General features: G+C 37.2%; 1 protein-coding gene across 2 annotated transcripts in view; it reads left to right on the plus strand.

The window, feature by feature from the left end:
- PLPP4 (phospholipid phosphatase 4) overlaps window positions 1–12,416 on the plus strand; it is a 61,535-nt gene that overhangs the window by 25,864 nt on the left and 23,255 nt on the right. For both annotated transcript variants that reach the window (XM_027460447.3, XM_027460448.3), the window contains exons 3-5: window positions 252–342; window positions 3,544–3,607; window positions 5,151–5,275. In XM_027460447.3, coding sequence (XP_027316248.1) covers window positions 252–342; window positions 3,544–3,607; window positions 5,151–5,275 — 280 coding nt within the window. The remainder of the gene's footprint in view (window positions 1–251; window positions 343–3,543; window positions 3,608–5,150; window positions 5,276–12,416) is intronic.

The raw sequence follows: 12,416 nt of genomic DNA on the forward strand, positions 1-12,416 counted from the left end.
ATGAAGCTGACATTTTAAATGCAGCTCCAGGCAATTACAAATCAATTATAGCTCACAATTATATTACAGTTTTAATGTATTCATTGCCCTGTAGTTACAAAGACAAATCATCCCACTTTACTTGAGGTCAGGAGTTTGATAAAGATCGTTCAGCCTTCCAGTTCAAATGGAGCTAACTGGAACTAATTATTAATCAGTTGGACTGAAAAGGAATTGATGCTCTAACACATGGTATTTGTTATCTCTTACAGGCAATTTCATTCCTTACACCACTAGCAGTCATTTTCGTGGTGAAAATAATTCGGCGGACAGACAAGACTGAAATTAAAGAGGCTTTCTTAGGTAATGTGCATTGTATTTCAAGATGGAAAATATGTGATAGTACTCAGAGATTGATTGCAGTTGTAGTGTAAGCCTTGAAGAAAACCTTGTCCCCATTACAGTATGTTTCAGTGCAGCGATGGTTGCAAGCAATCCTGCCAAAGTCTCTGATTTTATGCATGCTTCTAAATGTATAAATTCTGTGGCTTAGTTCTTCAGTCTTGCTAGCAAGGGTCAGAATTTGATCAGTAAAATCAAGACCAGCTGAGAGAGACTGTCCAGATGTACCCTTTTTCTGTCACAGTTAATCTGCTGCTTACCTCTTATTTACAGTGCAGCTCTTCTAAATTCAGGGTTTGACAGGAGAGTCCTATGAGACTCAGCTGCTTAGTTTAGAAAATTATTTCTCTCATTGTTTTCTCTGACCTTCTCCTGGAGCTTACTCTGTTCCCCATTGCAAAATCTGTGCTCATGGCTCAGCTTTTGCAATCACAAGCTGATGTTTTATCTTAAAATGACAGTGTAGCTGGATGTGCACTTAATCCTGGACCATGAGCTGCTATGTTTATGTTATGGATGAGGTCTAATTGCAGTTGGAGGCAGGAGCTTCCAGCACTGGGAACTGAAGAGGCTTTTGTGACAGTGTATTTGAAATATACCTAACTCTGGAATTCTGTGTTTTATTGGCTAATTTGCCCTTGAATTTATTGGAGCCTAGATCATAAGGTCAAACTAATACTCAATCTTGCCTTAGCTAGACTGGATATAAATGGCACTATGCATCTGCCTTTGAATATTTTTTAGACCAGGCTGGGTTCTTGTAGCATGTTCTTTCACCCGTAGCTCTTGCACAAGTGTGAGGAGATCCTAGTTTTTGATTTGTCTGCTGAGAGTAATTTGTAGTAAGTTCTGACATGTCTCATAGTGATATTTCATTGACAAGTCCATTCAGTAGAGATAACCCTGATTAATAAAAATGCATGCAGTCAGAGTGTTGAGTCTTATTTTTCGTTGTTTGAGAATTAAGCTTTGGATTAATTTCTCCATCACTTGCTCTTACCTTTTTTTTTTTTTTTTCTAAAGAGGCACCTTGCCTTCTTTATGATTCCATCTATAATCCTCATGAGTAACTTGTGTTCTCGGGTCCATGTCAGCTTCCCTCCTGTTCTCCCTGATGCCCAGATTTTAAGGAAACCCCAACATTGATGTTCTGTTCTCCAGAGTATCTCTGTTCAACACATGCCATAAATATAGAACTTCTTGTGGCTTAATTGTGTTCAAGTATAAAGAACATTAATATAATCCAATATGTTAATGTGTCTGGTGGTGTGAAGCTGGTGTTAAGATTCATTATGTGATAGAGCCTTGCTGTTTTGCACTGAGATCTGTCACATAATGTTCATAATGAATAATCAAGTAATCCCTCAAAAGGTAAATTTCTTTACGCATCATAGGTAGAAGAGATCAAAGGTTAAAAGAATGTGAAAATGCTTTGCCTTTCATATAGCAATTAATATAAGGAAGGTGATTCCATGCATCTAGGATAAGGAGCAGTTAGTTTCCTGATGTTGGTGCACTTACACCTTTCTCTTGCCTCTTTCTTTGTACTGAGTGGGTTATGTGTCTTGTGGTGGGCAGTGTGATTTTTTTTTTCCTAAAGTGAAAAAAGTGAGAGCAAATGCAATTCAGCTAACACACACTGACATTTGATACTTGGATTGCCACCATTAATAATACACAACAGTGGAAGAAGCATCATTCAGTCAGGCATGCCATAACCAATCAAGATAAAGCTCAATGAAAAGGGTAAACTTTACTTCATGTCTTGGAAAGCAGATATCTCTACGTATCCAATCCTTTTTTTTGAAAAGGAGAATGTAATGCCATGACAGTGCTGGTGATCTGCATTTGATTTTTAGGAAACTTTTCATTTCAGTTAAGACGTGATCAATATAAGTAACTGAGAAAATACAGTTGAGAGGAAAAAGTGTGGGCATGAGTGGTCATTGTGAGCAGAGGTATAAAATGTGGAAGACTGTTTTGAACAATATCACTGTCTCTAAAATTTACTTGTTCCTTTATTGTTACTGGCAGCTATTGTTAACGTCTGAGAAAAATGTTATTTTTGATTGAGGACCTCCTTTTTTTTTTTTTAACTTAAAGATAAATAGATACTATAACACATATCTTTATGATCTATAATATCCTCAGGCAAAGATTTTATGGAGACAGGATGAGTGCTGCTGAAGTGCAGCATCTGGGGCAGCAGTCCAAAGAGAAAATAGCTCATGCAGCTGTCACAATCAAAAGTTCTATTACTGTAACTGTTCTGCTGGAAATCAGAGATTTGCCTGAAATCAGTTAGTTACTTGTGTGTTGTAACAGGGAGCTACAGTATGGACTGTAGCATCGGGTCAGCTTTATACTAAAGAGAGTGAACACTGGATCCAAGTGCCACTGAAAGCTAGGTAGAGATTTCCACAGGCTCTAGATGAGGTTGTTTGCAAAGTCTTGATATGTAAGTACAAATAAAGAAGATCAATACAATCATACCTAGCACGACAGTTCTTCTTTGTTACTCACGTTTTATTAGGAAAGTTGGTTAATTCTGGAAGGTAACATAGGAGGAAAATGTCAAGATTTTCAGTCAAAACATCCACATCCTGTTGAAATAAATTTAAAAAAAAAAACAAAAACAACCCCCACCCCCAAAACAAACAAACAAACAAACAAAAAACCAACACCATCCAGTTCTAATTTTAGTTAAAAGTCATATATTAGCTTTAGTGTAGATTACTTAATTGAGTCACACACACACACACACACACACACACATAAAATGTGTATAAACATAGGCCTATACAGGAATTCTTGACCCAGAGTGTACAATTTTCATTAAGTAAATTACAAACCTTCTAAACACAGAACTTGATTCTCTAATTATTGTTATTTGATGATTTATGCCTCTGCAAATGACATGATAGGAGATTCAGCCTTGAATTAAGGAAATAAGATTTCTGAAGAGTAAAAGCATAACAAAGAACATTGTGTGATTTTTGGAGGTCTATCCTCATTCTGGTTAATACAAAAATAGGTTAATAACAGTGGCTTACAAAGCTCATTCAGTTTTCAGACCAATAAAGGTTTCAGTCTGTAAATCAAATGCTGTGATGTTATAATATATATCTTTGTATTTATGTTGTTGTTCATTCTGTTTTGTAGCTGTTTCTTTGGCTCTAGCTCTGAATGGAGTCTGCACAAATACTATTAAATTAATAGTGGGAAGGTAAGTCTTGTCATGTTATAAATGATGGCTATAACTTTTAAAGAAATGAAGACAGAGGTGGCAAATACAATACATCTTAATAAAACGATAACCACTGCTCCAAAGAATATTGAATTAGCAGGGGTCCCTGTAAAACCGGCCTTTCCCTGGTGCAGTTGTTGCATAATTTCATTATGTGACATCCAGCTGTGTTAGGAACGTGTACCCTTGTGTTTTATTTTTTGTTGGTCTGGTTGGTGGATCCAGAGAAATGAGGAGTTTGAAAGGAAAGGTGTGAACTGAAATCAGTTCATTACATTGGCTACACAGAAGAGTCACAGTATGTGGGAGTTTAGACACCAATGCCATTAGTCTGATAAAATAGAAATCAATTGATTTTTAATATAACCTACTGCTTGCATTTTGTGTGAAGCATATTACTGAATATGGTATTTCCAGGTAACATCAAGATCCCTGGCAGAGCAAACCTTGGAGCTAAGCAATAAGTGGATTCCTAGGTAGGACAATTTTTAGAGAAGCATAAATTGGAATGAAGGGACCAGAAAAATATTAGAAAACAAAACTCTCTGGAAAACAATTTTTAGGTATTTTTGGCTCTTTTTCAGGTGATTTTTTTTTATATATATAAAGAAAAGTATGTAATTGACTTGAATTTGTACACCATTTAATTGAGTCCAATTCTGCATTTGTTGTTCAGCTTCACCTGTTTTGTAGCATCGAGGAAGCAGTTTTTGTGCTTGCTTGTGATGGACTCTCTGCTACAGTACTGTTGCTCTGATAACAATGGTAGTTGGCACATTTGTTTTAAGAGTGCTTCTGAAATGTAATTAAGAACGTCTGCATCGTCTTCTTCAGGCAGACATGAGCTCATTTTGCCTGCACTCCAAGCCAGCTAGCTGCTCTGTCAGCTTGTCTCAGAACGTGGTCGTTTGCCTTGTTTCTCTTCAGGGTTTATTAGCTCAGGATCAGTATGAAACCAGCCAAACCTACACGCTATTCTTTAGCTAGAGCGGGGTCAAAAGCTCAGAGGTTTGTTAGTGCAGTTAGAGCATCAAGGTTGGCAATATAATTTTGTGGTTGTTTTGGTACCAATCCCATAGCCTAAGCCATCATCCTGTTCTCAATTGGATGTGTCAGCAAGACTTGTGTGACTTTGTGGGGTTGCTCCTACTTTGTTCTGTTGCTGGAAGTACTGTGCAAGATGAATTGCTCTAGGTAGAAGTAGCCTTGCATATTCATTTTTGGAACAGAGCTTCTGTGTCCTCTTTGGGATGAAACACACTGTGAGAAGAGACAGGCTACAACTCCCACTTGAATGCACTGGAAGCCTCCCTTACAGATCCTGCCTGAGAAAAAGAAAATATAAATAAAATATTGTTTTGATTTGATTATGCCAGGAAAATGAAGCAATTCTGCTCTTGTGTTAAAGCAGAAAGAAATAAATGTACTCTGTATATAATAGGCAGTAAATGTAATAATCACTTTGAGGTTTATTTGTTACTACAGCATTTTATATTTTTAATGTCCATGGTGTTTTTTGTAGACCGCGTCCCGATTTCTTTTACCGCTGCTTTCCAGATGGAGTAATGAACTCTGAAATGCACTGCACAGGTGATCCAGATCTGGTGTCTGAAGGCAGGAAAAGCTTTCCAAGTATCCACTCTTCCTGTAAGTTTGTTCACATGCAGTACTACTTTTGGGGAAAAAAAAAAAAAAAAGCTATGGGTATGTTTTGGAATTACTCTTTTTATGTTAGATGGTGAACCTGATTTTTGCTGCAGGGTCATTTCTGTCTTCAGTCAACCCTGCCAGAAATTTACTTCTGGAAATACAGTTGTGAGCCTGTGACCCTTCCTTATCTCAAGAACCACGTGACTCTGCTGAGAGCCACAGCAGAACTGTCAGTACTGTGAAGTACTATTCAGGGTTAAAGAAAACAGCGTGATTCTGAAGGGCTACCTGGTTCCTAATGCAAACCTCTTTGTGCAACTATTGTTTATATAGTAAATATTTATTTTGTTATATTCCACTGAAATATGAAATGTGGCAGGGCATGTGGGACCAACGTAGTTTTGAAGAGGTGTAGTTAATATCTTTCAAGTACTAGATCTGTGGAACCAAAGTTCAAGTCACAAAGACAATTCAACTACTTTTATCTTAAAAATTGCAAAAAAAAAAAAACGCAAACCAAAAAACAAACAAACAAACAAACAAAAAAACCAACATTACTAAAGCGCTTTTCTTCATAGGAGGTTGTATGATTGGATGTGAAAGGAAGGAACAGACAGAGATCATGGTGCATTATTGTGGTGCTATTTGTCATAATGAATTGTGTACAAAGATGGATTCAGGAAGTCCCTATACCTCTAGAAGCTATAATAATATGCCAGTATTATAATGATTTTTTCATTCCCTATTTTCTTACTCCCTTGATGATACCTTTCGCTACAGACAACAGTGGATGAGATGTTTGTTTGTGTGGGTGTTTATCCTGAGGGCTTTGTATCTGTGTTCATCTGTCTACTGCCACTGGGCTACTAAATGGTGGTAGCTCTGTTCCCAGCACAAATAAGCAGAAGAGAGTGAGTAGAAAGTCCTGAATTCTCTGTCAACATGACAATACTGAAGTAGCAAGCAATGAGAGAAGAGTTTGGGGCATGGCTGTTGCAGTCCTTTGTTTCTCCATTTGGCTGTGGGCTGGTCGCTACCCTAGGTCTGATGGTTTGTTTGATCAGCTGCTCCTAGCTAGTGCTGTATCCTAGCATAAGTTTAGGTAATTTTTAAAACTCATATGCCTGATTTAATTAGTTATATTAACTCAGATGTTTACAAAGTTTCCTTTCTCTGTCTTGAGGAGCTTACTACTAGAGTGTTTTATGTCAGGAAGTCCAATAAAACTTATGTGATGTGTAAAATAACTTGATTATTGTCAGTGGTTTTCTTTTTTTTTTTTTTTTGGCTGATATATGTTTGTTGTCTTGTGCTGTTCTGCTTCCAAGAAGTGCCAATTGAGTACAAGTAAGTCATACCTCTGGAATTTGTTCTCTTGATCTTCTTTCAAAGTAATAACTTCCCGTTTTCTAATTGTATAGAGTTATGCATTGGAAATGAGTTGGGTAATGAGGTGCATGAAATTCTGGGCTGCTCTTCTTCTCTGTTCCTTGTTCAAGTCCCAGAATAGATAAAGGTGTAGTAAATGTTTGTTGTTATCTTATAACCTTTGTAGCCCTAAACAGTAAACCAACTGAGCTGTGTCATTTTTTCTTTTTTTATGAGCTCTGATTCACATTAGAGGGACACTAACAGATGATATCCTATGCCATTTAGAACAAATGGCATTTATTGCTATTTTTAGACAGTCTTCAGATGCTGGTTGTCACACTTAGTTGCAATCCACTTGGCTAAGTATTTCTTTTCTGAATAACAACAAAGGCTTAAAGTAAGTACAAGTACACTGATGTACTGAGAATTTACAGGTTAGCCCATAATAAACATCAAGTGTTAGAGTTGCTCACTTTACTGAAATGCAATAGTTTACTCTCTGGGGCTGCAAAGTGTAAGTTGGGGAGGACACCTGATGTGCTTTTGTTTTTGCTAAGACTGCAAACACTGTGTATGTAGCGTGCTCTGGTTAACTCTGGCCCACATCCCAGTTCTCTTACCAAGACCGCTTGTCACACAGCAAAGTGCATTGTCTCTGTGCCAGTAAAGCAGCTCATAGAATGCGTACTGAGGTGTTATTTTTAACTGCCATTGGTTTTATAAGCACTGAGTTATGTTACTGCAGCTCACACAAAATTCAATGGGAGCAGTGGGTTTAGATCAAAATTATGAGAATAGCTTTCTCCTTCACTGACTAATACAATATTAGCATGTACTATATTCCCTAGTACAAAGCCTTTTATTACCACGTGATGAGAATGAAGAGATTATGTATATGGTGGTTTTTATCTGTTGGTAAGTGTATGCTTGAGTGAGGAAATTCTGCAGTTGCTTGAAGTACTTAACTGTTTGAAGCCTGATGTTATAATATTGAAGTCCCTGACAAGACCATGTGTTTTGAAGTCTTAAAATCCACACATATTTTAGTCTTACTATAGAGAATTAAACAATCATAAGTTTATATTGTTACAATGCCACCCTATTCTTCTTCTGTGTAGTAGAATTATTTAGATAAAATAACACTGAAAAAAATAGTTATTAAGAATAATTTATGCTTGTGATAATTTATTTTCTTGCTGTTACTTCATCCTCTACTAGAATGAAGAGTAGAAAACATTATTATGGGAAACATGGCATTAATTCCTTTCTGGATGTATGAAGCAATGAGGACGTTAAGGATATAATAATTTATGCTTAGAAATTATGCTGTAGTTCTACATTTTCAGTCTTTTGTGTAATGTGTAAACTATACCTCCTTCGCTTCCAACTCCCTGTGAAAAATTATTTTATTGTCTCAGTTTTAAAAATCTGTCCTTTTTGTCTTCTTAATATACTTTTAATTGTAAGCTTTTCTTCCATAAACTCAGTCCAAGATTTTTTTTTCTTTGCTACTGTCTCTCTTCCTATGGCATGAGATTGCTACTAGATAAAATGAAAAAGTTCTGTTCTTCAGATTTGTCGTCTCTGTTTGGTGTGGAATTTGTGAAGCAACAGCAAAAATGGTTTATTTTTGTTACTGTTTTTGTTTGTTTGTTTTCTGGTTTTATGGCTGCAGAAATTTAAGTGGGGTGGATGACACAAACTCCAGCACCTCTCTTGGAATTAATAAACTACAGTGGGCTACTTGTAACTGTATTTTCCACTTCACTTGAACGCATGAAGAAAACGCATAATGAGTGAAAGCTTCCAAGCAGCTTGTAAAGAGAGATTAGAGGCTTCAGTCGAGAGCCATTTTCATCTTCAAACCCGTTTTTCTTACAGCACTCCTTGGACAGGATGTCAATCAAAAGCTTTGTTATAGCAGGATCTAAAACCTCATCCATGCAAAATGAGGCGTTTAACAAGAAAGTCTGTTGTGTTGTGAATGTACCACCTTCCTGTAGTACAACAGGCTTTTTTAACAACAGTGACAGTGCTGGCACTCCCAGATGGCCTGACCTGACCTTGTGTACTCAATAAAATTGTGGTGAACTACCTGTCTTCCACTGAGAGTGAAGTTCTGCCCTGAAGGAGAGTTCATTCTACTGATTAGAGCACAGATGATTTTTGGGGGGAGATTAAATTCGCATCTCCATCTCCCTGTGCCAAGTAGTGTGTAATACAAATAAGAAAATATGTGGAACAGAAACTGTTTGGTAAAGTGAAAGGGCCATATGTGAACTATACAGCTGCCTGAAAAATTCAAGGCATTTTGTATCAAGTAGGAAAACAGGGGTTGACCAACATGAAGACAGTGTTCTTGTTACTGCCTTCTCTGAAGAAGAACTCTACCTGTGGTAGCTGCAGAAAATGTACCTTGAGTTGGCTTGCCTCATTCAAGGCTGCTGTCTGCTAACTCTGTCCTTTGCTGTCCTTTTCTGGAAAGACTACTGAAGTTAGGCAAATCCTTCTCTTGATAACTTCTTACAACTGCAACTTTAGCTTAGAATCTACACAAGCATGACCCCAGCATTCAAGGACTCTGCTGAAATTTACTGAGTGCATGTTTTACTGGATTAAAGAAGTCCCTAGGCCTTCTGGATTGTTTGGAATATATTTTACCTCTTTTCCACTTGAACTGACGCTATGTTTGTTTGACGGAAATGATGTTTAGGGGTAAGGAGAAAAAAATCCTGCCTGGGTCCAGTAGCTCAGAGGTGTTCCTGAGTCTCAGGTTTATACGTGGCTATTCCAACCAAAATGCATCCAAAATATGTGTGTATTTTCCATACTTAATATTTCCACAGCTCTATAATTCATTGGCTGTTTGAAGCTGCTACCTCTGAAGATACTGTGCAGCTTCTGTAAAACCAGACTTCACTGAAATAATAATGTTGATGAAGATCATACGCATAGAATTTCTTCCTCCTGACTGTATCCTTCCCATGTGTTATGTCTACAGTTGCCTTGCACAGGGCCTTCAGGTATCCTGCCTTGGAGGTACCTCGTGGTATCCTAACCTCCCAGTGTAAGTGGGAATAAGCATGTAAGTAACTCTTCAGAGTTTATTCTGGATATACTTTGCCAGCCTGTTGTCCAAATAATAAGCAAGACTATCTGAAACATGGCCCTGAGAACAGTGGGAGTTCCTGAGCATCTGAAGGCCAGTTACACCATCCTAATGTGATTGCAGTAGTAATGAGTGGAGGTAGTCTGCCATCCCTGTGATGAGCTTCTGAAGACAGTATTTCTTGTGTTCGGTGTTGCGTGATGAGAGCTGCCCTGCACTGTATAAGCTTTAGCATAGCGTTTCCTCACTTCAACCTTCTGATGTGCAGCAGGAGCAAGAAAAAGTATCACTGCCTCAGGTCACTCTTGCAGTGCTGGAAAGGACATAATGCAGCTGCTGGTGGACTGATGCAAGACTCTTCACCGTTTTTCTCTCCTTGAAGATTCAAATAGCACCATAAGGAAACAGATAAAAACAAAACAAAAACACCAACAGCAAAATGGATGAATGTAAAGAAATTATAGTTCTTGAAACAAAGAGAAAAAAATATGCTGAAATCAATATAAACCTTTTATTGCCTTGAATTAATAATAAGTATAATTATCACCCAGCATACCAACTGGTGAAAAATGCAATGTATGGGTAAAGAAAATGTAATTGAACATAATACATGAAAATCAATTTATAAGAGGAAAAATAATGTAAAGGAATACAGGACTGTTAATTAGATAAGCCACATGTGTAACTGGTAGCAGGAAAGAACAGAGTTTGTAGGCATACAGCGTGCTCATGGGATGGATAGAAATCTTTTTGTACTAGATTTCTTAACTGATATCGTGACATCATTTTGATGTCCGTCTCAGGCTGATGATATCTTTCACCCCCAAAATATGAACCTAGAGTCCTGAAGTGCTATTTGTTTCAAAATCAATATCTAACTCTTAGTATTTGTTGTTGAAAAGTTACCACCACGTAGAAGCCTCTTGTGAAGTTTAATTATTGTTCTATGTGTGAGAGAGTGCAGAAAAAATGCATAGGAAATAAAGCCTTATAATACCAGGCTTAGATGTGGCAGAGCAATTCCAGGTAGACCAGACATTCATTGATTAAACATGGAATAAAAACAGAAAGTTTCTTTTCAATATCAGTACTTCATTACTTTGAGTTGTATTTACTGGTTCCAGGAAGATTTCACAATGCCTCATTCTTCTGATATTCTTCAAACTGAATATTTGATTGGTACTTACATGGACAGAGAGGTCTGAGTTTATTTTGGTGAAGAGAAAAAAAAAATGGAACAGAAAGCTAATAATTTTTGAGAATAATTTCTCTAATCTGGTTTTGTATGTATTATTTCTTCATATCTAACTCCCATGACCAGTTGTGTTAAGTAAATCCTAAATCAGTCTATTTCATGATTTTTATTGTTACCATGAGATCCTGTAGGAGACAGTTTTCTAATCCTGGTTTTAGTCTTATGTCATTGCTGTTATCAGGAAAATATCTCTGTTTCTTCAGCAAATGTCTTCAGTCTACAAAGTGTCAGTCTTCCCTACATCAGGAAGACTGTCTGATTCTGCTTCTTGTGAGCAGAAGACAATATGTCAAATACGAGTTTATTTAAGATGACAGAAATCCTGAGCATGTTTTCCATACAAGAGTTCACTTTTCTCAAAAGTACATAGGGTTCGCAATGGCAACTTACATTTGTTACCGAAGAAGGAGGGAAAAGAATGCCCTGGGAACTCCTAGAGTTCTGGGAGAAGCACGCACCGTGACAACGCCAGATGTAGCTGTTCTCTCTATATTAGTGTCATATGCTTCAACTTTAAGAGATGCTGACAAGTCCAGATTTCTGTCACAAACCATTCAATAGCCAGTTATTTTCCTAAGCATAGGAAATGTTTTAAAATATATGAAGTGATCATCATGCCCATTCTTCCAATGTATAGGATATTAAGCCTTTACCTTCTGGGAGTCACGGATGTAGAGAATTTGACCAGGAAGCCAGGTACCCTGAAATCTTATGGAATTCAGTCTGGAAGCACACTTTGTCTTTCAGATCTACACATAGATTCAGAGACACTGAGAAGGAAAAGCATTTTTGTATTTATAGTACATAGTTTGTTGCTATGTGTAGATGATTGATGACACATAAATAAAAAAAGACACAGAAAACAACAACAAACTGTTGTTATTTAAACATCTTACATGGTAATATTTTTCTATAACTTGAAATTAGGTTGATTGTTACATGATTTGCGAGTTCACTGTAGGATAAATACCTCTCTCTGATTTAATCTTGAGCCATCTAATTGGATATTTCTCTTCTGAGCTTGGTGCCTCATTTCAAATTGCTCTGAATTCATCACGTCAGTATGATTTTCCCCTATTAAGCTGCAGCTGAATATTGCAGTTTATCATGCACTTCAGTAATTTGCTGTATGGTATGTGTGTTTTTTTTGTTTGTTTGTTTGCTTTGTTTTTGTTGTTGTGGTAACTTTCATTTCTGTACTTGTGTTTCTCACCAAGTACTCTAATGAGAAGTCCAGGAAATGCTTTTTGGGCTACTGCACTGTGAAACTCCGCAGGTATCACAAACATTGGAAAACCAACTGATAACTTCTGAAAGAATTATATGGTAGTGCTAAATAGGATGGTGATGATGAGGGAGGGATGCAAGTTGTGCTGGAATGGGAACTAAGTTACAGGCTCCCT

This window comes from Anas platyrhynchos, chromosome 6 (genome assembly GCF_047663525.1).
Source record: "Anas platyrhynchos isolate ZD024472 breed Pekin duck chromosome 6, IASCAAS_PekinDuck_T2T, whole genome shotgun sequence".
In the NCBI taxonomy this organism is placed as follows: Eukaryota; Metazoa; Chordata; class Aves; order Anseriformes; family Anatidae; genus Anas; species Anas platyrhynchos.